The following is a 27987-nucleotide window of genomic DNA, read 5'->3' as shown; positions in this document are numbered from 1 at the left end:
TGAATTTCTCGATTCAATTTTAAATCCATTGGAAAAGATTGATGATCCTGATAAAATTGAGTGGTGTAAATGGCTAATTTCTGGTGGGGTGACATTTGACGAATTTTCAAAGACAGGTAATTATCTATTTGGCATACTGTTGCATTACTAATGGACCTTAAAATAACCCAGAAGGAAGAACAATAATCCATCCTGAAAAGGCAAAATTTACTAAATTTAAGTATGATAGTTGAAATGCTATATGGGCACATGAACAGTCTTGGTCACAGATTTTTGTCTTCCATGCCAAGCTTACCGTGTTATCGACAGGATTTATAATATCAACCAAGACCGTTCGTGTACCCACTATAGGCCTATGAAGAAATGTTTTTATTATTCTATTTTTAGTCGGTCAATATGATGATGCTGTCACCTGTGGCCTAGTATGGACGTCTAATTTTGTGGCCTATAGATGTCGTACATGTGGTATATCACCATGTATGTCACTATGTTTCGAATGTTTTCAAGGCGGTAATCACGAGGGTCATGATTATAATATGTTTAGGAGCCATGCTGGAGGAGCATGTGATTGTGGAGATATCAGTGTTATGGATGAAAAGGGGTAAGTCTATTCGAAAACATTTACTGTACCCCGTACCTCTATTCCAGCCTCAAATAGATATTTTGACAGTTATCGCCTGGAGTATAATCAGAAAAACTAGGTCCTGTTTTAAGGGGATTTTACTCATGGCTTTAGTTGTTGTTATTATTACATTGGATAAACATTAGTCTGGAAAATCTACCGTACCTCTATTCCAACCTCAAATAGATATTTTGACAGTTAATGGCTGGAGTAAAGTCAGAAAAACTTGGCCCTGATTTAAGGGAATTTTTCACACCACAGAAGATGCATTTTTTCTAACAGAATATCAAATTACCTTGACGATGACTGTAAATTAGTATTGGGTATTGTTGTAACTTTCATTTTAGTATCATTTGACTCTGTGACTCGTAATTTTAAATTGCAAACGGTCAATGGCTTCCTTTTTTTTTTGTAGATTTTGCTGTCGTCATGGCCCATCTAGGAAAACCAAGAATCTGTCACCGCCAGCTGATCTGATGTTTGCAGCTGAAATAATAATACCAAGATTAATCATGCGATTACTATATCATCTGCGAGATAGTTCACAAGCTCGTAAGTTTTTAAAGATGTATTCTCTTTTTCTCATTAATGAAAATGAAAATGCTAATAATTATATGAATAGAAAGTAGAGATGTTCTAATGACTTAATACCAGTTTGTCTCACATGTCCATAATTAATTCATTATTAGCTAAATTAGAAGAGAATAACCAACAGAATTCCAATAAGTGACCGATCAAGAAAGGTCAAAAAGTCTTTTTTTTTGTTTATCCAGACTGTACATACATGGACATTTATGATTGGTTAAAACTCTTAATTATATGCAATAAGAACATAATGATATGAATAAGAATGCATGATAATTCATTAGAAACACCAATTAGTCAAATAGTTTGCTTAATTTGACAATGATAAATAAAGAAATCCATCTATAAATGATGTTAAGTTCTATTAGTAACCCCAGTCTCAGTCTAATTAAGATTCGACCAAACTTTAGTTACTTTTCTTTTATTAGCTTTTAACATTGATAGTTAGAGTCTAACAAAAGCCTTCTTGATGGTTCATCAAATTATGATTGATTTCCACTTTTTGATAGATGCTCCAAGTTATGCTGCACCATATCTAGCCATGGTGGAGTGTGAAAAGTTTGTAGATTTCTTACATTCATTAGCTGATATGGGAGCTGCCATGAGAAAAGTTATTGCCAAGTCTTTAACTAATCCACAAATTTATGAAAAAATGACTACTGGTATGTAGCTTTTACAAATTCTTTTTCTTCATTTACTTGATCTGTGTTGGGGTCTGCTCGATTGGTGAGTTCTGCACGTTCTGGATTCATAGAATCAATTTGACATTCAATAAAACAAGTTGGAACAGAGTTCAGAACGTGTTCCAAATGTTCCCGAAAAAGAGTAGGTGCAGACAGAATTCAAATGGCTGAGAAGGAAATAGATAGGAAAATTTCAAATGTGACATTATCCGATTTCGTAACGTTCGATTGAGGCCAATCTAGAACAGAAAAACAAAAGAATTTAATATGTTTATGAGATTTGGCAGAAAAGAGCATTTTGTTCTTTTTCTGCTTGAAATTGTGAAGCTTTCATGAATTAAAGGGAAATCGCATAATTCTTTCAAAATTATCTCAAACTAGGAATTTCTTTTCCTATTTCTATAGATGTCTTTTATGGCAGTGTCTCAAGATAATTTTTGACATTAAGCTCAAATTTTGACGGTGAGCTGTAAACACTCTTACTTATTAGCCTAGCTAAAAAATCCATGTTTCTGTGATTAAGGTACGATTGATCTAAGAAATGGCGCATCTTTCCCTTTAAGACATACACCTTGTATTATTTCAGTTATTGAAAAAGAAGATGAAAGTAATAGATATTTTGTACAGAATCAGAAATCTTATCAAACTATGATAAATATGACTCTTTATCCAGATAGTTTTAATAGGTATCACGGTAAGTTGAAGCATTTATTCTCAGATTTGCCTAGGGGTGGGATAGAATAACAAACCAGCAAACATGACTCTTTATCCAGATAGTTTTGATAGGTATCATGATAAGTTGAAACATTTCTTCTCAGATCTGCCTGGGAGTGGATAGAATTACAAGCCAGCAAACATGACTCTTTATCCTGATAGTTTTAATAGGTCCCATGTTAAATAAAGCATTTCTTCTTAAATCTGCCTTTCTATGGTGTTCTTGAATTAGGTTGGATAGAATTACAAACCAACAAACAAGACATAACGAAGTATGCTTGGTAGGTAGGTAGGTAGATGACAAGTTAACGTTCGCTTCCAGCGGATGCTGATATCGCAAACTAGGTAGTTGTTGGTAGTCGTAGTAGTTGGTAGTTGGATTACGAAGTATGCTTGTATTTGGATTGCTTTATATATCAAAATGATTGACAGCTTTAACTTATTACACTGTTTTATCCAATGTAATGAAAGCTTGTGCAAGTCAGCATTGCAATAACATCAAAATATACTGGTTGTAGCATACCTAAGCTCCACCTATTTCCCTCTTAGATTCTATTTAGCTTTCATATTAAGTTATCCATGTATGGAACAACAACAAATTGCTGATAGACCATGCTTTTCCTCAAACACACATTTAAAGCAGTTTATTTCTTAAAAATTTCAATGGAAAAAATGCAATTTATGTTACAATGACTTTTTAAAGAAATAAATATCATTTCTATTACAGGTAAAATCGGATTAAGTCAGAGATTAAGTCATGAAAGTTTATTAGATGAATTAATATTTTGGAGTGTTCGCTATTATTTTCCTACTAATATTAATACATTGTTATTAAAAATGTTACCAGAAGATGAGTATAAGGTAAGAATTATGATCAGGGATTGTAATAGAGCTGGGCAATATCGGTGTCATGATAAATACTGTTATAGTAATTGATATTGTTAGTAATATCGCCTGATGAAATTTCGTGAAATCTCGTCAAATATATATACACCCATATCGTGATTTATCACAAAACAGTACTGTTCTCAAATTCATAGCACAGATTCATAAAAACGATATAAACTCCTAGCACAGGTTGATAACTGTGCAAAGTAGGTCACATATGCATGCACCGTGTAAACAAACCACATGCCATCCTTTTTAGGTCAGAGGGCCATTGGACCAAAGAACTTCCCTTATGCCTGTGAAAGGTCTTTTTTTAAAGTGAAAATTAAGCCCTCTAAATGCTTAAAAGTCATTTCAGGCCATCTGCCTCTTGCAGCCCCAGACCCCATGACGTTTTGTCCAATTTATACAAATTTTCAGTGCCATTCATTTTGAAAATATATTAACTGAGGAAATATTGTATCAATTCCATTTTTTTCTATTTATTTTAGATTGCCTTTGCTAAAGGTTATGTGAAACATTACAGTCGAATGTCCTTACTGCTATCTGAATCTAGAGAGAGGGTCAAGGTTGCTAATCGCGTGGTACATATCAGCGTACAGTTATTCAGTAACGAGGTTCTGGCATACAAGATGTGTGAAGATTATAATTTATTGTATATAATGGTATTAAGTTTAACTCACATGTTGGAGAATGTTACTATTAATAGTACTTTGGAAGGTTGGTTTGACTCTTGATTTTTACACGTTTATTCGGACACTTGTTGCTAATGCTAATAGATCTGTAACACCAAACTGCGGCCATTTGCAATCTTACAGTGACTGGAGATCGTCGTGTTCGCGGTCAAACATGAGGAATATTAGAGAAAAGTCCCTAAAAAATTACAAACTTTAAAACAGTCAAGCTTATACCACTAGTTATGCGGCCATATTGTTGTTTTCGATGCGACAAAGTTATTAGAATAGTTTGGCTGATGCTTGAATCTTCCATGATCGAGACGTGGCACATTCTTCTTAGCCAAAAACAGATTCTTAATGCGCACTGGAGCTCTCCACCTAGTGTCCTTAAGGTGCGGGCACATGAGAGGTCTTGGTTGGAAAATAATCTGATTTGATCATGACGGTCTGCCTTGCAGACGATAAAACTATCAGAGACAATTATCAAACTTGTTTGATATTATAAATCCTGTAGAAGACACGACAATCTTGTCATGGAAGCAGGGGCGCACAGGCAAGATTTTACTCAAGATTCAAGTCCAAAATCTCCGACCAAGACCGCTCATGTGCCGCACATTAAACAAATAACTAGATGCTTTACAGACGGGATGTTTTGGACCACCCCTTATGTTAATAAATTAGGCTTAAATCATGTTTCAGTTTCAGTTATATTTATGTTTCTATTGTAGATATGACACCAGAACAGAATTTCCATGCTGTAGTTGATTGTAGTCATGATATTATGAAAGATCACTGTTATTGGTCTATCATGACTGATTTTAATAATTTACTATCACATCGGTCTATAGCTTTAAAATTCCTACAAGATGAAGAACTTGTTACTCTGTGGATTGATATGATAGTCTATCTTCAAGGTTAGAAAATTAACCATATAATAATAGAACTTAAAGTGACAGGTGCGCCATTTTGGAGGGTTTGATTTGAGTCTTGAATATATATAAATAATCTTAAGAAGTTTTAGAAATGTAAAAAAAATATCTCAAACTAGGAAATTCTTTTCCTAATTTATAGATGTTTTTACTTTATATGGCTTTATATGTCTCAAGAAAAGAAGAGTCATTTTTTTAACATTCAAATACATAATTCTGGACATACATGGATTTGAAGGATCAATTTTTGAATTTTTTTTCATAAAATTTTATGGCTTTTAATTTTTTCTCATATTCTGCACCATAGTGGGCTGTGAAGAGAGATTATTAAGCATTGATTGACCAGTGGTTATTTTAAAGAAAGGAGACAACTCAATGGCCCTTTTCAAGCCCCCCCCTCACCTAATGGAAACAAACGAGAGTTATCCATAACGTATTATTTTATTACCATTTTTTTCAGGAATGAATCTGAATCAACGAGAACTATTTCAACATGTAGAATTTGAACCAGACAGTTACTACGCAGCTTTTACTGCTGAATTAGAGTTATCTGCTCTTCCTATGTGGTCTATATTGTCTCACTGTAAAACTTCTGTAAGTATCTCTAAGGGTGCGCTCAATTGGTGCACATTCTGGATTTATGGAATCAACAAGAACGTTCATTAAAACAAGATGGAACGCGTTCCAAGTGCCCCAAAAATAGCAGGTGCAGACAGATTTCAAAATGGTGGAGGAGGAAATAGATGAGAAAGTTATGAATGTGACATATACGCTTGCTTACTGTTCGATTGGGGGACAAAATAAGAACAGATGGAACCTCTCGAAATGAGCGCCACCTGAATTTCTCATAGATATTTTGGACTGCCATGTACTAGCTGTACAGTAAAAATACAAATTTGAATTCCACCATAATTAGTTCTGTAGCTAACAATACATGCATAATTCCAAAACATCTTCTAGAACACCTGATATTAAATATTTTACAGGAAACATCCAGTTTAAGTCTACGAATGATAGCAGCCTGTCAGACAGCTCTACAAGATTGGTTTGATGCTATCAACTGTAAAGAAAGCTCCAAGGTAATGTACTATCATGTCCAACCCCAATTCGTCATACTTTCTCAAGACCGTGATAATACAAGTGAGAGAAATTACATATTGTCTGTAAAAGTTCGTAAAATTTTAACCAATCAAATCACTACTAAGAGGCTTTGCTCGTGAACGTAAATAAAACAAAAGCAGCATTTAATGTTTGATTAATATGGACATACAGAATTGAGTAAGATTTTCGGTAATGAATTAAAGTTGACAGAAATTTTACTTTGGAAAGGATGTGTTCTTATCTCTTCAAATGGCTGCAAATCGATTTTGTGTTTTGTTTACATGATAAGATTTGATTGGTCAGATATAAATAGCACCAATCTCAATTTTCACGCTAATTTGCAAGACAATGATAAGATCAGGAGTATTTGCTCTGAAGGCTTGTCCATTGCATCTATTTAAGAATTAACGTTGGTCTCACTGGCATTATTGGTGTGTAAACTCACTAGATCACATGATAAACTGAAGTATGTAAGTTAGTGGCGTGATAAATTCCATTTACACACCAATAAAGCTAGTGAGACCAACGTTTCATTCTTATATTTATATTCAGATACTTTTATTAATACAATTTCACTGAATTTGCTGCAAATCTGTCACGTGAGAAAGTACAGTTTATCGAAAAATAAACACCAGTTTGCGTAACTGGTTTATAAAAGAGAGTGACAGTAGAATATTCATTCAATAATTCATTCTTTGTTTTCAATGCTATAAACACTAAACCCTATCAGCACCATATAATACACTAAACCCTATCAGCACCATATAATACACTAAACCCCTATCAGCACCATATAATACACTAAACCCCTATCAGCACCATGTAATACACTAAACCCTATCAGCACCATATAATACACTAAACCCCTATCAGCACCATATAATACACTAAACCCCTATCAGCACCATATAATACACTAAACCCCTATCAGCACCATATAATACACTAAACCCCTATCAGCACCATATAATTATTTTCATCTATTACAGCCCAACCCCAATCAGCTCAGTTTTCACCTACCATTACACCGGTATCTGGCTGTCTTTATGATGCAGGCTGTACAGAATCAAGGTATAGAGCTCACCACTATTATACCTGATGAAGATTCTTTGAAGAAAATATTGATACATGTTCTACAGATACAGGTAAATAGTCTCAGTGATTCCTGGTAATTTTACAGAACTGGTTCCATGCCTCTGTTATAAAGACGGTTATCAAAGTTATCAATCGGTACATCACCTAGGCACAGCTCTATGAAGATTTAGGGCTTATGAACACCTTTAAAGAGATTGTAAAGAGTTTCCAAATTTTTTATGTATATCGGGGCCACTGATAGTATCAATTTGTGATTCCTGCAATTCCACTAAATTTTAGTGGACTACATAACGTCTGTAATTGTGAAGGGTATTATGTTATATAGCAAGTTTTGTCATTGTGAGGTTCTATAGCACAGTCGGTCTAGATTGGCGTGTGATAGTCTTTTGACCATGAATAAGTCATCTTCACTCATAATTCCAGTCGATCCAGCTGTTTGACCAGTGACCAGCTGGTAGAAAGGATCCTTAACTGTGAACCTAAGTTGTTATCCTTGTAAAATATAGTTGTTTCTTTCTTTCATAACCAACAGGAAACTGTGCTAGTCTTGTTCTTAATTCATCACAATCATCAATTCCATCAAAGATTGTCCTCCTAATTAATTCCCTCAATGATGAAAGATATTACAGATCTTTTCTTTTGTAGGTATGTCTGTCACAGATACATGCAGGTCTTTGGGTGAGAAATGGTGTCCAGATTAGAGGTCAAGCTATGACCTATGTCCAGTCTAACTTCTGTTATTCTTTATCAGATCTAGATATACACCTTATACAGGTAATAGTTCTTGTTTTAAAGAGATTATAAAGTGGTTTTCTTAATTTTCTGTGTGTATCCAAGACACGGACAGCATCAATTTGCACAATTCCAATTTTCAATCAGACATCTGTGGTTCCTGCAATTCCACTAAAACTAAGTGTTTGATGACACTAATTGCAAAGGGCCTTATGGTTTTTTTTATATTATTTTAGGTTTGTGCATCTAAACTTGATCCAGATTATTTTGTCAGTTATGTTTTAAAAAGGTAAGTCTCAAACCAAACCGTTCTTATGATTTAGGTACTTTGATTGGCTGTCATGTTTTACCATTTAAGTACAATGTATTTGATTGGCTGTCATTCTTTTAATTAAGGTACAATGTATTTGATTGGCTGTCATTCTCACCAACATCTAGCTATAATACTATACCCCTAACTGATGATCAAGAAATCAACATGGTGGAAAGTGTTTTAGCTTTTTTTACAGCACTAGTTAGCACACGCACATATTTAGGTAAGTTTTGGTTTGTGGGATATATATCATAAGACCACATTTCTATTTCCAAAATTTGTGTGAACTAGGAGATTATCCACTAAAAGTTGCAATAGTATGGGTGCGCTTGATTGGTGAGTTGTGCACGTTCATGGATTCATGGAATCAACAGAACATTCAATAAAACAAGTTGGAACAGAGTTCTGATTGTGTTCCACGTATTCCGAAAAATTAGCAGTACTCTCATGTTCAGTACACGATGTGAAAAAACAGTAGGTGCAGGCATGCCATGAAGCGCCAACGACGAGAGTCACTTGTATTGTTTACATATGCAGGAATGTCAGAAGAAGAATTACTTCGAAAAGAAATGGTCACGTTATTATGTATCAATGATCAACAACACAGTCAGTTGTTAAAAGTCATGCCAGAGAAAACAGGCAATCCTGGAAGAACCAAGGAACTCTTTGATCCTACTTTGAATGAGGTTAGTTTAGTCCTTCTTTGTTGTACTTTGCTGTCAAACACTGAAACTTCTAGTGCCTCATGCCGTGGCGGTGCCAGCCTCCCGAAACTGGGGGTACAACTAGGGGGCAGATTGACTCAGGGATAAAATGTTGAGGCTGAATTTAACTCATGGAATTTCTGGGAGGGTTCTTCCAAGAAAAGTGTTGAAAAATTGAATTGATTTGGTGCATACTGACATTTTGGGGCAAAAACGTATCTTTTATATTTGTTAGAAATAACTGGCTTCAGGAAGTGTCTATTGTTTTTAATCAGACTTGTCCACATTTGCCCTTAAATGCCTTTTAAAATCTATAGTTTAAAACCTACTTTGAAAGGCATGAAGATGATATTCATTAAAAATAAGTTCAAAGTTTAAACATGAATAACTTAGAAAAAGATTTATTGCCCTTGTCCCTCAATCAAAAACCCCTTTTCTTAAACATAATTTCACCATGTATCTTAAATCATAAAAGGAAATAGAATAATACCTCTTAAAACATAAAATATAAAATCTCTAACTTGGTCAATAAGAGTATATATTCATCAGTTAGACTTACCAGGTGTCATGACTAAAGAATAGAATCTCTATATAAGATGATATATCCATTAAACTAAATAATTATTGAAATACACTTCTTAGCAAGTTTCAAAATTACTAAGTTTAATGAATTATTACTTAGTTTTATAGATTTATTAGATTATAGAGAGATTCTGTTGTATAGTTATGATACCAGGTAAGTCCACTGATGAGTAAAGACTCATTAAAACCAAGTTTAAAAATTTCAATTTTTGGTCATCCTAAGAGGTAGTGTACCTTGAATTAACAACATGCTGAATTGGACATTGTGGTCTATGGACAATGATCAATAAAAGACAAGTTATTTGACAAATAAGTAACATCATTTATTTCTGCTTCAGATTGCTGACTTTAAGGCTCCTAATTTTGAGGTAGTTGGTGGAATGCAACAAGGAACTTATGTACCTAAAGGTTTCCTGTGGGAGAATGAGTATGATCCAGTGAAGGTTACCCAGAGAGCTATACATAAAGAAGATCTTCAAGTTTCTTTAGATAGATATACTCAATAGTAAGTTATTGTACCACCCAAAAAAAAGACTTGAGATAAATTAAAGCATTAAAGAAGGGCTGCAATGATTTACATATAAATCGATGAAACTCGTTTCTTTCCTTCTTTTGAATAAAAATAATCAGCACAATTAATTCTTACCCCCCTTTAATAACAAATGGCACAGAATGCTTTTGTGTAAAAAAAATTATGTCATGTTTTCATTTCCCAAGTATGATTTTCACATCAAATTTGTAAAAATTCCTTTCTGACTTTAAAAATTGAGATTTTTTCACAATTCCAAACCTTTAAACATATCAAGTGCTTAATAGTGACAACATTGTTAGTAATTTTACAAATTTCCTTCTCTAATAAATGAAATCGCAATAATTACTGCAATAAATCGTAGATCAGTATCGTATAGTATATCGAATCACATTTTAAGAATCGTTGCGGCCCTACATAAAAGACATCAAGAAATATATCTGATTATGGCACCAAATTTAAAGAAATTGTAAAGAGCTTTTCTAAATTCTTAGTGTGTATCGAGGACACTGATAACATCAATTTGCACCGTTCCAATTTTCAATCAGACATCTGTGGTTATTGAGTTATTGCCCTTTTCAATTTGCTCGTAGACAATCTACAAGGCATAATTCTTGGCGGATTTTAACGAAACTGGGTGTTAGGGTGTATTGAGACGAGTCTCAATGAAAGCACTGGCCTAGGTCACAGAGCAATAGATAAGTCTATTAATTATGTGAAAATTAGTCATTAGTATGATTTTAGTTGAAAAGACACACACACAAACATACACTGTATGTTATATAATATACTGTATATAGCCATGGCACCAGTCCTGAAATAAGTATTCCCTGAAATCTAACTTAGAAATCGATTAATTTATTGATAGAACATGATACATTTATATTAAGAAATCTATGCTCCTAGGATGAATGGTCATTGTTCAATGGTTCAAGTCTACCGTGAAAGAGGAAATTGCTAAGATTTTGATTTCTTTTGTAAGCTACAACAACTTGGTGTGAGTGTTCGTAATCACCCAAGAATGAACCCTATTGAAAATCAGAAAAAATTGAAAAATTCTTAGTATGAGTTATTGCCCTTGTTCTTGAAAAGGCGTTCAATTTTTAGATTGTAAACACTCTTGACAGATTTTGTCAGTATTATTCAGTATCACCCCAAAAAATTCAAAAGAAGTGTATGACTGAAGGTTGAATATTTCATACTGGTGATTGTTAATGTGATGCTAAATATTTTTATTTAAAATCAAAGCTGCCAGTGGGCGTATATTACCTTGCCTGGCAAGCTATCTTCTTGCATTGTTTGATTTTTCAGTATTAAAAAACATCATAATTATAAGAAGAAAACAGTGCCGTGGCCACCATTCCGAGTTCCTGGAGATGTTCATCATGCTTATAAAGGATTGTATAAAATCCTCAATTCTAAAACCATGCATGCTTTTCTTTTTACAGTTTTATATAAGGTAAGATCCTATTTGAGTTGTTGTAAAGTAGTAAGTTCTAGAAATCTAAAGTTACGAGCAGTCTTGGTCTTTTTGTCCTGAATCTGGAGTAAAGTCTTGTGTGTGCCCCTGCTTCCATGACAAGATTATCGTGTCGCTGCAAGATTGATAATTGTCTCCGATAGTCTTATCACCTGCAAGACATACCATCATCATCCAATCAGATTCATTGCAATTGCAATTGGTTTCAAAATAGCTATCAGACTGGAAAAGAGGCAGATGTTTCGGACTACAAGACATGTAAATTGGGTTAAAAAACCATCAACTTCAGACATGCAAAAATCCTCACAAAACAGGGCCAAGTTTTTCTGTCTCTACACCCAACAACAAATTTCAAAAAAGATATCAGAGGTTAGAATAAAGGCAGATGTTTCGGACTACAAGACATGGAAATAGGTTTAAAAAACCAGCAACTTCAGAGATGCAAAAATCTCCACAAAACAGGACCAAGTTTTTCTGTCTCTACACCAGCCTACAACTTTCAAAATAGCTATCAGAGGTTGGAATAGAGGCAGATGTTTCGGTCTATATTCATAGAACCCTTTTATGTGTATGTTTATGTTTCTAGGCAGTAAATACTAAAACATGGATACCAGATAGTATTCTATATTACTGTATACATCTATTATACCTAGCTTTTCATTATACACCACGTAAAGCTACAGTCAAAAAGGTTAGTTTTTTTCTTTTCAAGACAGGTGGGATGGAGTGAAATTTCTGAAAGTGTAGACATGAGAATAAGTTCTACATATCTAACTTCAGTAGTCACACAGACTGAAAATAGGTCAGTTGTCTGAAGATCGCATAGTGTGAAACTTGAGAAACAACATGATTTAATTTCATATTTCTATATAGAAAATAGGTCAGTTGTCTGAAACGCAGGCATTCATTCTTTCAGTGATTCATTCAATCATTCATTCATTCATTCATTCATTCATTCTGTGTATCACTATATTATAGATGAAGGCCAGTGCCGGTACTGTAGGAGATTGTGAGTTTACTGAATGGTTCTCTAATTCTGATATTCGACACAATGTCAATGAGATCATCAATGAAGTCTGTATATTTACCCCCACGGAAGTACCGCCAGGGGCGTATCCCATGGAAACAGAAGACACCTATACTGTGGATACTGATATGGATTCGAATAACCTTGAAGAAATGTTCCAAATTGCTTCCATAGCAGTTGTAGGTAGGTTAAATCTTATGGTGTTTTCACTTGAAACTAAAGGCAATCCAGGTATTGGGGTGAGAGCCGACACAGTACCTACTCTCTGAAGCTCTGGCACAGGCATCAGATTTTCTTCTTACCTTGAGGAGGTTTTGAACTCACAGCAGCTAACCGCCTAGCAGACGATAATCAAACTTGCTATCCGACTGAAATATCCCTTTGCCACATTTTGGGGTGAGAGCTGACACTAGGCCAACTCTCAAAAGCTCTGGCATAGGCATAAAATTTTGGAGTTTTACATGGAAAATTCCCCACAAAACCAGAGGCAGATGTTTTGGTCTGAAACATATTCTTTCGCTTTCAAATCCATGTTTGTTTTTCTTCAGATTCCACGGGACCAATGACATCCTCCCAGATTGGTCAGAAACCAACCATCACAATGATATCGAGCCCAGGAACCGGTATACCAGGGAACATGACCTCAACTCAAACTCAGACTCACTCAGGAGGAGCTCGACCTAAGTACCAGAGTCGAGGAGTGTGTACCACTAGCCATATCAAGTCAGCAGTCTGTGTTATTAAGGAAAGTATGGTGACATTGTTGATGAAACTCCACAACAAACTTTCCAGCAAACCAGGCTCTTACAAACCCATCGCAGTCCAAAATCGCGAGCCTATCACCTCAGACATTGGTGATGGACCTCATTTTGTAGCCCGTCTGTTGGATAGAATTGCCAGTACCAACAGTGAATGTAGTTTCTTTGTGAATCAGGCCTACTCTAGCTGTCTTCCAGAAGATGTGAAAGAATATCAAACTCACAGCAAAGCAGACGACAGTGAAAAAGCAAAAGAAGAAAGGTCAGTTATGTCAAAGAAAAATAACAACTTCAAAATCATAAAATAAGTTTGTTTTCTTTGTTCTCTTCGACAATTTATGTAACAAATTACTCTTAAATGGACAGGTGCGCCATTTTGACCAATCGTACCTTAGTCTCTGAAACAGGAATATTTAGCTAAGACAATAAGTAATAGTGTTCACAGCTCACTGTCGAAATTTTAGCCTTCAAATACATGTATGTCTAGAATATTTTGTGTTTTTGTTAGTTAGTTTTTAGGCCTACTATTTTCTCACTATGATTTCAGACGAAGAAAGGCAATGGAAAAACAGCGTAAACTGTTAGCTAACTTTGCCTCAAAACAGAAAGCCTTTATGGAACAAGCTATGGATGATGAAGGTAAGGCAACCTGGATTTGTAAAACAAAGGTCTTTGGAGGCCTTGAATCCTTGTGTTTAAAAAGAAATGGATATGTATATTATATATCTATGTTTGGTTATAGGCTATCACAAAATAAGATAAAAGCTGTTTCTTAATATTAATGCCTGAAATGATGTTGGGTTTCCTTATTTTTAGTGTTAAATTAAGCAAACTATTTGATTAATTGGTGTTTCTAATGAATTATCATGTATCCTTAATCATATTATTATGTTATTATTGCACATAATTAAAGGTTTTAACCAATCATAAATGTCCATGTATGTACAGTCTAGGTAAACAGACCTTTCTTGATCGGTCATTCTTTGGAATTCTGCTGGTATTTCTCTTCTAATTTAGTTAATTATGAATTAATTATGGATATGTGAGACAAACTGGTATTTTTCCAAGTTATTAGAACACTACTACTTTCTATTCATATAAGTATTAGCATTTTCATTTTCATAAATAAAAATAAGGTAACCCATCTTTGAATTAAGTCTTAAAGGGATTGTTAAGAGATTTTTTATTTTTTTATGTGTATGAGGGACACTGATAGCATCAAGTTGCAACATTCTAATTTTCAATTAGATGTCTGTGGTTCCTGCAATTCAACTAAAAATAAGCCTTCGATGATGTCACTGATCACAAAGGTCCTTATGCATATTTTGAATAGAGAAGTCATCAAACACTTAGTGTTAATCAAATTTTAGAAACAACAGACATCTGATTGAAAATTGGAATGGTGTGAATTGTTGCTATCAGTGTCCCTCATACACATAAATAATTTAGAAAACCTCTTTACAATCTCTCTAACTGAATAATCCCTGAAATGAATAAAACCTAATATTTTAAATTTTCTATGATAAGCATTGATTGAAATATAAGATGGATGATATAGTTTTATTGCGTTATTTTAGATGATGTAGATGGTGGTAAAGATGAAGGTATGGAAGTACCAGAAGATGAAGGATTTGATTGTGTTATTTGTTATCAGTCAACACCATCAACAGCTGAACGACCTGTTGGTTTAGTTGTCTTTAATCAAGCTACTAGTGGTATGTATTACCAGATTATCAACATTATTACCTATTGATGAGAGATGAGTTGATTTTCTAAATGGCACAGTCATGTCAGGTGTAAAAAAAATGATAAAGCTGTTAATCTGGGAAATGAAGAGGGGCAAGATCTTTAACGTGCACAGCCTGTAACACACAGGGCCTCGGATTATTGTCGCATCCGCACGACAAGACACCTTTCCCATGTCAGCCCCTCTTACCTGCATCACTGACAGGGGGAAACCGGGTTGAAAAATCAGAAGGTATTATCTCAACCTATGCTGGGATTGATCAATGGACGTCAGGTGGAAACAGGTGTCCAATTGAAGTAGATATAAGGTTGAAAAGTCATCTGATGTCATTGATCAAATACAATATCTACTGTATATATTTTAGTCTTGGCACATTGTCCTAAAGTAGAAGGTAGAGAATCAGTAAACCTGCTGGAGAAAGAATATCCACGGTATTCTAATAGAGGAATGGTCCAACGCAGACAGCTAGAAGAACTTATTCAAAACTTTGATGAGGTCTGTATAGTAAATAGCTTTGTGGACTCCAAAAAAAAAGAGTTTCACTTCCTCCTTTAGTACACTAAAGTAATGTTAGTTGTCTAAATGACTGCATCTCGCCATATCCTGTAGTCCATACCTGTTGATAATGTGACGATAATCAGTACCCTTTAACAAGGTGAAATGGTTGCCGACAAGAGTCTTGTTAAGAGTTTTACCGACCGACTGCGGGTACTATAGGAGACAGAACTCTCCAGTCTGTGGTTTCTACTATGTCAAAATCATGTGCGGAACATGCAAATTGCAGACGATAAAACAATCAGCAACAAATATCAAACTTGTTTGATATTATAAATTCTGTCGACAACATGATAATCTTGTGGTGGAAGCGCAGGCACACTTGAAATTGGCGTCGGCAACAAAAATTACGACAGAGACTGTTCATGTTCCTTCAACATTAGGGACTCAGGAATTTACTTTTAGTTTCTTTTTCTTGCAGCGATCATGTCAGATGTCTGTAAATATAGGATGGGAAGGTGGTGTTATAGTCCAATCTTGTGGTCATTATTTACATTTAGATTGTCATCATTCTTACGTTAAATCTTTAAAGGTAAATATGTTATGTTGCGCGTGAAACACCTGATGGTACTTCTCTATGGAGGAGTCCACTTCTTTAACTCTCGATTTTGCCATACTTTCGACTAGATTTTTGATTGATGGAATGGTCTTGCATGAGCAGATTTTTGTTATTATAATTCAAGAAGTTATTATTCCCAAATTAAAGGTATTCTACCTCTTAGACCAGATTGCAGTTTAAAGGTATACTACCTCTTAGGATGTACCAAAAATTGAAATTTTTAAACTTGGTCAAAATGAGTCTTCGTTCATCAGTGAACCTGGTGTTATAACTATACAACAGAATCTCTCTATAATCTAATAAATCTATAAAACTAAGTAATAATTCATTATACTAAGTAATTTTAAAACATGCTTAGAAGTGTATTTCAATAATTATTTAGTTTAATGGATAAACTGCATTTATATATAGAAATTATATTCTTTAGTCATGACACCTAGTAAGTCTAACTGATGAATATATATACTCTTATTGACCAAGTTTGAGATTTTATATTTTATGTCCATTCTAAGAGGTAGTATACCTTTAATATTACAGCTTTTCATTTCAGAAATATTTAACTTTCAATATTTTTGAAATTTTTATAACTTAAAAGACAATGACAAAAAAGTTAAAGTTTAGATTTATGTCCTAACACCCTGTTTCAGTCGCAGGAAAGTTCCATATTTTCATCAGTGAAAGATGGAGAATATTACTGTCCGCTGTGCCGACAACTGAGTAATTCTGTCATACCAATAGTACCAGAGGAAAATAAACAGTCACTAGTTAAACCTATATCAGAAGATCCTAGACAAATGGTAATAGATATAGCTGAGATGATGGTCACAAGGCCTATAACTCCGGTAAGTAATATTTCAGTTTAAGTAGACCAAATTTTCGTTCTGTTTTTTTATGAACTTTTATTCTTAATTTATCCATAATTCGGCATAGGTCGAGGTGATACCTTTGGATTCTTCAAACCAGGTTCCCCCTGTCAGTGATGCAGGTAAGAGGAGCTGACATGGAAAAAGCGTCTAGTCGTTCAGATGGGACAATAAACCAAGGTCTTGCGTGCTACAGACTGTGCATGTTAAAGATCCCTCGACAGTTGGAAATCAAAAAGACCAGGCTAATGCTGGTGTCCTGGAAAAATTTCCCTCATTGCACCCTGCTTGGCATTGCCCGTTTTCATTAAACTAATCAGTTGAAGAAGAGTAGGATGTAAAACTCCATTCATTTCATTTCATTTCATTTGTACAGCAATAGTCATCTCAATTTGGTGTATTTTGTTTCAGGGATCTGAATTATTAACTAAAGCTATGGGAAGTGTAATGGAGGATTTATTACATACAACCTACGCCAAGTTCCGAACCTATTCTTATACTAGTTCAGAATGTGTTTATTTACTCTTTGTTTGTTCTGTGGCAAGGTAATACTTTTGTTTTTTCGTGCATTTGATTGATTTACACAATCATAGAGTGAACTAGGAGTGCACTCAATTGGTGAGTCCTGCACGTTCAACAGAATGTTCAATAAAAACAAGTTGGAACAGAATTCAGAAGGCGTTCCAAAAAGATACTTGGAGCTGACAGAATTCAAAATGGCGGAGAAAGAAATAGATAGGACATATCTGCTTCAGTACCGTTCGTTTGAGGATTGGAACAGACGGAACATGTTCTGAACTCTTCAATTGAGTGCCACCTAGGTGTAATGTAACAGCAAGCTACAGAGCATCTTCACAATGTCAAGCCATTACTAACTTTGTCTAATACAGCAAATCACATCCCTTGATATAAAGACTATAAACATTTTGGCTTATGGCTAACAGACTTTCTGTTGAGGAGAGCCCTCAACAGATTGGCTGTATTTCCTTGCGTAGAATCCAATGGCTACATTTAGTAACTTCATTGATACAAGAAAGATGGCTATTACAGTCAAGGTATAAGACGGAACCAGAAAGAATGAAGGAAGAGTAGGCATATTGTTCATTTGAATCTTTTTAGGAGTAATTTGGAGCTAGAACTGATACAACTTGGAGGAAATTTGAAACAAATATCACAATTAAATATAGCTAAAAAATCTTCCTTCTGTAAGTTATATTGTTAATATACATTAAGCTGAAAGAGACAGTATAGTTATCTTTTAACCAAGCGCACCCTAGTCTCAGAAACGGGAATTTTTTAGCGAAGCCAATCAGTAGTAGTGTTCACAGCTTACCGTCAAAATTTGGGACTTCAAATCCATGTCTATCCATAAATATTCCATTTGAAAGTTAAAAAGAAGAGTCAACTTTTCTTGTAACCATATGTGCAATTCCTAGTTTGAGATATTTTTAAAGGAATTTAGTACATTTTTAGTACTTCTGAAAACAATTTACATATATTTTGGACCAGCTGGTAGAAGGGATCCTTAACTGTGAACCTAAGTTAATATCCTTGTAAAATATAGTTACATATTTCTTTACTTTCAGTGCCTTTATTACATGTATTGAGTTTACACAGTAAAATTTTAACATTGTCACCTACTCCCTATACCCCCTTGTGGAGTCATATAACTGGTGTTACATGTAACAATTCAGATGATTTAAGGTGAGATTCTCAACTTTTTGACAACCAAAGACATATTTTACTAAAGTTTAGCCAAAGTAATATTTTTTTTTTTTGTAAGATCGGCATCAGAGCCCCCTGATCTTGAAAACTGTAAATGATTTTAGTTTCTTGTCACCTGATTGGTCAATCATTAAAATCGATTTTAAATTTAGTTTTGTTATCATCTCATGCAAGGCCTGAAGGCTTTGATAATTATATAATAAAACTCTTTAGATGGAAATATAGAATATCAAGATATATCTCATCTTAACAGCCCTTAACAGAAAGACTGTAAACATTATGGCTTATGTCAAAGTTTTGATTGGCTGTATTTGCTGACATACAATCCAATCAAATCGCTGCGTTTTCCATCTTCTGTAAAACAAGAATAATCGCTTTTGCAGTCAAGGTATAAGACGATGTTCGTAATAGCATGACATTATGAAAAAGATGGATATATCTCAATCTAGAGAAAATTAGATTAAACTTTTATTCAGTTAGGTCTAATGACAGCCCTCTTTAACCTAAAATTATCCTTTTGACCTAACTCGATGACATCTGCCTTTACCAGTAAAATTTCAACCCTCTCCAATGCTGGTATCTTGTGATGCTGTGTTCAGGTCAAAAGGTTCAAGAGGGCTGTCGTTAGACCCTAACTAAAGTGGCTATATTAAAATTAAAAGCTAATAAGAAAATGGAGTGAAAGCTGGGTCTAATTGTGATAACACTGGATATATCTAAACTCAACATTGACCATTGTTTTTAGTTTGTCACTGTACCAGAAAGATGTCCCATTACTGTTAAAAGATATGACGGCCTTGTTGATACAATTTGTTTTAACTCTTCCTTTTACCATCAAAGAAGGTATGGAAAGTCTTATATTTGGGATCTTAATGTTGAAAAAGGCAAATTTTTTATGGTTGGCTTAGCGAGAATTGGGATATCAGTTCTGTTAGTCTTAGAATGTCTTTACTTGCAATGCAGACGTGAGATATCCAGAAAGATAAGAAGGTGGTCATTTTGTGTGGTTGTTCATGGTGATTGACAACTGTATCTAAGTGGGAGGAGCCTAAGATATTCTCGCAGATTAGTGAATAACAAAAGTCTGTTTTGATCCTAAATATTCAGTATTTTTGAAGTCAGAATTAGTAATAAGTTTTATTTCATTCTATATTTTTAGAACATTTTAGCTTTGTCCTACAGATGTTGTATAATGCATTATATGTACAAGCTTTAACTGTGGTCATCTGTAAATTTGGGTTTGAGGAAAGAAAAGCCTGGGGAGAGAAAGGAAGACATGTAAGTTTATTGGACACTTCATGCCTAAGAAGATACTTAAAGGGATTGTAAAGAGGTTTTCTAAACTTTTTTATGTGTATCGGGGACACTGATAGCTTCAATTTGCATCATTCCAATTTTCCTTCAATTTCACTAAAACTAAGTGTTTGATGACTAATTGCAAAATATGCTTTATCATATAAAGGAACTATGGATTTGTGAGATCAAACACTTAGTTTTAGTGGAATTCCAGGAACCACAGATTAAAAACTGGAATGGTGCAAAGTGTTGCTATCAGTGTCCCTGATACACAATTTTTTTTGTAGAAAACCTCTTTACAATCCCTTTAACTCGATGTTTGTTTTATTTGGGTGGCATGAGAAATTTCAACTCATCAAATTCAGTTTATATATGAATTATTAACAATAATTGTTTACATTTTATCTGAATTATTTACATTTTATCTGATTTATTTACATTTTATCTGAATTATTTACAATTTATATGAATTATTTACAATTTATATGAATAATTTACAATGTTAACATAATCATCAACAATTTATACAAGTCATCAACATTTTTTTCAGGCTACAGTAGACTCACTAGAAGGGATGTTAAGTCATTTGATTACTAGAATTAACTGTAGTAGATTGTTTGAACAAGAGTTAGACCAGACATTTGCAGCTGTAAGTATTTACATATAGCACCATACTGAAGGTGTGCCAGATAACTGAGTCACAAAGAGGTTGACTGTGACCTCATCTTAATTCTAGTTTTCTAGCCCTTGTATGGGCCCGTTTGATTGATGAGTATTGCATGTTCAGGATTAATGGAATCAACAAAAAACGTTCAATAAAACAAGTTGGAATAGAGTTCAGAACGCGTTCCAAGTGTGCAGAAAAAATAGAAGATGCAGAATTCAAAATGGCGGTGAAGGAAATAGATTTTGAATGTGACATATTCTGCTTTTGACTGTTCAATGTGTATCAAAAATATTTAAAGCTTTCATATACACTTTTGATGTTTTTGTAAATCTAGAAATCCATGTCCATATTTTGTCTTCACATTAAATGTAAATAAGAATTTATTTTGATATGATTGTAGATTTGTCAGAGTGTTTGGTCTCCACAGAGTGTAGAAATGAGTTTACAGGAACACATGTTACCATTTCTCAGAATGGCCGTCATATTGAAACATCATTTATTTAAAACAATATATCCAGAAAATCAAGTAGGCTACTTCTTCATTTGGGGCATATCTAGAAAATGTCTGAGTGAGGAGGGGAGGCATGGGTTTGGGGGCTGTCAGAGGTTGTTTTGAAGCGAAAGATTTCAGATGACCTGAACTGAATTTTGACCTTTAGGGGGCTTAATTTTCACTTCGAAATAAGGCCTTTCACAGGCCAGATGGGCTCTCCCCCTAAATACAGTACTCTTTACTCTTCCTAAGTCCTTTCTTTAAGTGTGAATTGAATTCTGGTTTGTTCTGTCATTCTTGTTTGACAATCCATTAAAGCATTGCTTGTAGATGCTGTTGGATGCTTTGTTATATCAAGAAAATGACGATTTGGGTTCCGATTTTGATCAGCATGTGAAGGTCCTTGTAAAATATAGTTCTTTCTTTATTTTTATTAATGTTACATTTCATTTATCTTAAATGCTTGTAAAGAGGTTTTCTAAATTGTGTATGTTTCTGGGACACTAGAAGCATCAATTTGTGATTCCTGCAATTCCACTAAAACTAAATGTTAGATGATGTCATTAATTGCAAAGGGCCTTTAAAGCATATTTTGCGAGTTGTGACGTCATCAAACATTAAGTTTTAGTGGAATAACAGGAACCACAGATGATGATTAGAAATTAGAATGGTGTAAATTGATGCTATCAGTGTTGACTGTGATACATATACAAAATTTTGAAAAACTCTTTACAATCCCTTTAAATAGATCATTAGGGTAAAATGGTAATAAACAATTACAATATTCTTTTTTGTAGAATGAAGCAGAGTATATATATTTATGTAAATTATTAAACCTTGTTAAAGGTGATAGTCCCCCTTCTAAAGAATTAACAAGTTCTAGTTTAGTCAGATGGGCAGCTCCAGAACCAATACAATTAACACGAGCTTGGTGTGTCCATTTTATTGATTTTGTGAACACAAGTCCTGCCGTAGCCAGAGTGAGTATTGGTTTTATTTCCATAACATTCGCATTTCCCCCCCTCGCTCTCAGAGTAAGAGAAAATGAAAAAGCTAATACTTATATGAATAGAAAGTAGAGGTGTTCTAATGACTTGGAAAAATACCAGTTTGTCTCACATGTCCATAATTAATTCCTAATTAACTAAATTAGAAGAGAATTACCAGCCGAATTACAATGAGTGGCCGATCAAATGTCAAAAAGTTTTTGTTTTTCCAGACCGTATATACATGGACATTAATTATATGAATACATGATAATTCATTAGAAACACCAATTAATCAGATAGTTTGCTTAATTTGACATTAAAAAATAAAGAAACCCATCTTTAAGTCGACCTAAGTACTCAAATTATTTGCATTTTAGATTGAAAAACTTTCTACTTTTGAAAAAAGGCAGCACTACCCTCCCAAAACTAGAGGTACAATAGGGAACAACTTTCGAGTCTGAATTCAAAATGAGGCAACTCTGTTAAGACGTCATAGTTGCAAACCTCTCATGGAGCGTCTTAGGGGGTTCTTGTAAGAAAAATGTAATGGATTTGGTGCATTTTGACACATCTGAATGTATTATTTTACATTCCAGTCTCTGTTGATGGTCAATCAAGTTTGGTACCGGCCTAAATTAATACCTCTACCTAAAGAATATTACCAGATATTTCAACATTATCGAAGTAAAACTTGTGTAGAATGTAAGAGAACACCTAAAGATCCCACATTGTGTCTGGTGTGTGGAAAATTAATTTGTTTCCGAGAAGATTGTTGTAAACAAAACTCTACTGGAGAATGTACACAGGTAATCAAAAAAAACATTTCTGCTCATTCAGGACATAAAGACAAACCGTCAGTGGCAGTGCAAGTATCCCGATTCTGGGGGTCCCCTGACTTAAAAGGGGGACAACTGCAAGGTTTGAGATTCAAAATGCAGGAACTCTATGGAAGAGGAGAATTTTTGAAAATAGAATTGATTTATGTCTTTCTAATAGTGCGTTTAGTCAACTTAAGTTAAGGTAGCTTAACCATCAACTCATGTGTCCAAACCACACCCCTATTCATTCAAACTTCCTTGAGCAGTGGTAACACAAGTGAGAAAAATTAATTTTTCATAGATAAATATTGTCCTATCAAAATTGGCTCTACTGTATCGCCAACAAATTTCAGCCAATCAAAATAAATCACTCGTTATGACCCTTTGTTTGCAAAATTGCGAATTTGTCCCTTTAAGTACTTATATCTGAATATTTATGATTACAGCATTCGGTATCATGTGGTGGAAGTACTGGTATATTTCTACTAGTTAATTCTAGTATAATAGTAGTTATACGTGGAGCCAGAGCTACTATCTGGGGTTCAGTCTATTTAGATGATCATGGTGAAGAAGATAAAGATTTAAGGTAAGAGCATCTGTACTATATTTTATCAAATGAAATGAATGGAGTATTGTGTCCTACTCTTCTGCACCTAATTAGTCTAATCTAACTGTCGAGGGATCTTTAACAAGCACAGCCTGTAGCACAAAAGACCTTGGTTTATCTAGACGCTTTTTCCATGTCAGCCCCTCAGTCTTACTCACTGAGTTGCTGCAGCCCTACTAAGGTTTAGCAAGTAAAAAGTACACAAAGTCACAATTATCACGTGCCTGAAAGCCATTTGAAAGATATGAGGAACATTACAGTAACTTCTGTTTCCCTTGGAAGTTGAAAATATTCATTATATTGTGATTTCACACATTCTTTCAGTATTATTATAATGTATTAAGGGTTTGAAAAGAGATTTTCTAAATCATTTATGTCTTTCAGGGACACTGATAGCATCAATTTACACCATACAAATTTTCAATCAGACGTCTGTGGTTCCTGCTATTCCACCAAAACTAAGTTTTTGATGACGTCACTAATTGCAAAGGGCCTTGTGTGATAAAGCATATTTTGCAATTGGTGACGTTACAAACACTTGGTTTTAGTGGAATTGCATGAACCTCAGACGTCAGATTGAAAATTGGAATGGTGTAAATTGATGCTTAACAATCCCTTTAAGTTTTGTGGCTCTTGACGATGTTTCGTTATAATTTTCAGACGTGGTAAACCATTGTATTTAAGTAAAGAAAGATATACTATATTAGAACAACAGTGGCTGAATCATAATTTCAACCAAGTGTGTAAAAATTGGAGTTGGCACAAAGACAAGCTTTAGTAGCGTGTAATATAAAGTAATGGATTTTTAAATACTTCAGGTTTCAACAGGACAAAGTAGTCCCCATATATTATTTTTTGTCCTTTATGAACTTTATTTTTGTTAGATAAAATTGTAATTAATTACAAAAACTAAATAAGACTCTACGCGTGAAATCAACTTTTGTTTCATTTTTTATCATTAGTTTGTATTTTAAGTATGGCCACTTCACAGTAGGGTCTAATGACTGAAGTCTTGAACATTCGTCAAATTAACCTTTTGACCTAACCTGCTTTAACCAATCAAATTTACGCCTTCTCCAATGTTTGCATTTTGTGACACCATCAAAAGATGTATTTTCAAGAGCAATAGACTAGTTTATCAAGTCCACTGAAAGTTAAAATAGAAAACACACCTTTCATTGAATGGTCTGAATTGACCCTGTTTATTTTGATTGGTTAAAGCAAACCTCATGAGGTTAGGTCAAATGGTTAATTTGACGAATGTTCAAGAGTCTGGTTGTTAGACTCTACTGTGAAGTGGCTATACTAAAAATACAAACTAATAAAATTAAAACGAAATGAAAGTTGGGTCTTATTTTAATTTGACTGCTTATGAAATATTGTTTTCTACATTTGTGTATCAAAACAGTCTAATGACAACACCATGCATGTATGCAATGAGGGGCATTTTTTTTTTGTAGAAATCAGTTTATTGGCCAAGAATGGTAAGATCGACATGCCCAGATTTTTCGTTTGTTTTTTCTTTAAAAATTTATTAAAATACGCTACGTAAGAGAATGAATTCAAGTTTTCCACTTTTTTTGGTTAAAATTGCTAACAAAAAAACAATTATATTTTGATCAAGACATTCTAAGACTATTTTAGAAATCCAAAAATTCAAAAAAATCCTTTTTGCTTGTACAGACAATAATTATAAATTTACTGTGATAAGTGTTCATATACTGGTAGATTAAAAACCAAAGACAACTTTTACAATGTCCGCTGCACGAGATTATTGAGACAGGAGAAAATAGAAGAGAAAAATGGGTAGCGCTCGATTGGAGTATTCTGAACAAGTTCCGTCACTTTCAATTCCGCTCTCAATCGAACAGTATGAAAGTAGAATTTGTCACTTTCAAAAATTTCCAATCTATTTCTTTCTCCGCCATTTTGAATTCTGTCTGCACCTACTATTTTTTTGAAACGCGTTCTGAATTCTGTTTCACCTTGTTTTTATTGAATGTTCCGTTGATTTAAAAAAATTCTGAAAGCGCAGAACTCACCAATCGAGCGCATCCCTTAGTCTGTTGTTTGAACTCTACCTTGGCAGACTCTCCTTTTTTAATATGCCACATGAAATAGGGGGCGTATATTGGCATTTCCTATGTCCGTTCGTTCATCCAATTGCTTGTAAACACTCTAGAAGGCACAATTCTTGACGAATTTAGAAGAAACTTGGTGTGAGCGTTTATAATCACCCAAGGATGAACCCTATTGTAAGTCAGAAAAATATTTATTGAGTTATTGCCCTTGTTCTTGAAAACGCTTTCAATTTTTAGTTCTAGTATCACCCCAAAAAGTTCAAAAGAAGTGTATGGCTGAAGGTTGAATATTTCATACTGGTGATTGTTGTTACTTTACTGCCAAATATTTTTATTTAAAATCAAAGCTGCGAGGGGGTGTACATTACCTTGCCTGGCAAGCTATCTTTTTAAAGTGAGTTCAGTCATCTTTAGTTACCAAGGGTGGTATCAATAACATAATTTAGTTGTTAAAAATGTACTGGTGTTTTGTTGTAAAGTAAACAAGTAATATATCTCTTGTTTTTCTTTTTTCTGTCTTAAAGGAAGTCTATGAATGAATATCCTATGTGACATCACTAAACATCCTATCAACAGTGAGAAAATGGCTAAAAACTGACCTTTCTCAAAAGTGTGTGAAGGTAAAATTCATCTGAAAGTATCATTAAATAGCATAATCAATTCTGATATTAATGATATATAATATGATTAGGTTTGTGTTAGTTAGATTGGAGAAGGAGGCTATAAAGACGTCAAGGTGACAATTTTAGTGCAGTGACACACTGTTACCTTTGTTTATTTGTGTTATAAGCCTCTGTTCAAACACTGTTCAGTATGGATATAACCACTATTAAGAAGGCGGGACAGAAAACAAATGAAATGGGGGATCTAGAATTACATTTTAATCAGAAAGGAAAAAAAAAACGATTAAACAAAAAAAAAATGAGAAATTTATTCACAGTACAAAATAATGAAATGAAATGGTTTATGGTCAGACAGGTTTATATTTGATTTATGACATAAAAGATACTATTAATGTACTAATTATTACAAATTATTGTTCTCTGAAGTTGTAAGCACAATTTCTGATACCACTATTCTTAAAGGGATAGATGCACCATTCTTTATGACCAATAATACTTTAGTCTCAGAAACAGGAATTTTTTTATCAGTAATAGTGTTCATAGCTCGCTGTGAAAATTTGAGCCTTCAAATCCTTTTTCAAATATTTTTGAAGTAATAATGTGATTTTCGAACATTTCTAGGTCTTTTGGAGACTACTAACATATTTTCAAGACTCAAATCAACCCCAAATGGCGCACCTGTCTCTTCAAAGCACTATTAGTTACTGGCCTCATATTTCCCAATTACACAAATTTTTCATTTCTTTCACAACTTATCCATAACAATGAAGCCTACATCTTTTTAGGCCCATGCCATGTTTTGGCAGACGTTACATAGGAATGAACGCTTCAGGTTGATTCGTGACCCAAGGAATTATCAATGTGTTTCAATATGGACTGCTTACATATTTTCAATAGGTTCATTTTATTTGCTGAGCGAGCTCACGAATGATTCGAAGAAATCATTATTCGTGAATTGAACTTGCGAAAGTCCAAGTTAAACCCTATGTAACCCTTCAGGAAAAATGACACAGTTAAACGTGAGGCGTGAAAAGTGAATCGTTCATGTAACGTCTGCCTAAAGGTAAAATCTATTTTTGACAAAGATAACAAGTTAGGCTTAAGAATCCTGTCTAGCAGCTAGTCCATTACAAAGCCTTTTGTATCTGTACACATTTGGAACCTCTGGAGCAAAGTTAACAACAATACAAGTCATAATGATGGACTGAACTGTCCATTCATCTTTATCCACAAGAAAACTTATTTGCTTCTTTGAAAGGCTAATCATACTCATAACAATTTTTCAATTTGATCTTTAGATTTGAAGTCCCATAATGATCTAGAATGGAAATCATAGATATCATTAAATTACTAAACTAGATTACCCCTAATGGTCTTCTGTAATCAGTTTTAGATACATGAATGCATAAACCACAAGAAAATAAAGATTGCAATGATTTAAAGGCATTGTAAACAGTTTTCTTAATTTTTTATGTGTATCGGGGACAATGATAGCATCAATTTGCAGCATTCCAATTTTCAATCTGACGTCTGTGTTTCCTGCTA

General features: G+C 34.1%; 1 protein-coding gene across 1 annotated transcript; it reads left to right on the top strand.

Moving 5' to 3' along the window:
• Nucleotides 1-43: 43 nt before the first annotated feature.
• On the top strand, nt 44-24501 carry LOTGIDRAFT_51305 (hypothetical protein; the record flags this gene model as incomplete). The annotated part of the gene is made up of 36 exons (XM_009053855.1): nt 44-116; nt 388-601; nt 1038-1174; nt 1717-1873; nt 2430-2620; nt 3308-3465; nt 3984-4212; nt 4898-5083; nt 5559-5692; nt 6085-6177; nt 7189-7344; nt 7940-8068; nt 8263-8315; nt 8423-8562; nt 8979-9025; nt 9964-10130; nt 11466-11613; nt 12221-12325; nt 12619-12892; nt 13333-13681; nt 13967-14076; nt 15024-15134; nt 15531-15661; nt 16143-16253; nt 16928-17137; nt 17555-17688; nt 18263-18348; nt 18730-18847; nt 19614-19711; nt 20028-20146; nt 20715-20813; nt 21232-21357; nt 22122-22304; nt 22910-23119; nt 23578-23717; nt 24399-24501. Coding segments are annotated over 36 exons (5229 nt in total), but the record flags the coding sequence as incomplete, so codon positions are not given.
• Between the last annotated feature and the right edge of the window lie 3486 nt (nt 24502-27987).

Source organism: Lottia gigantea (genome assembly GCF_000327385.1).
Source record: "Lottia gigantea unplaced genomic scaffold LOTGIsca_201, whole genome shotgun sequence".
Classification (NCBI taxonomy): domain Eukaryota; kingdom Metazoa; phylum Mollusca; class Gastropoda; family Lottiidae; genus Lottia; species Lottia gigantea.
Note: the sequence above shows the minus strand (reverse complement) of the source record. Positions and strands in the feature narration are given on the sequence as shown.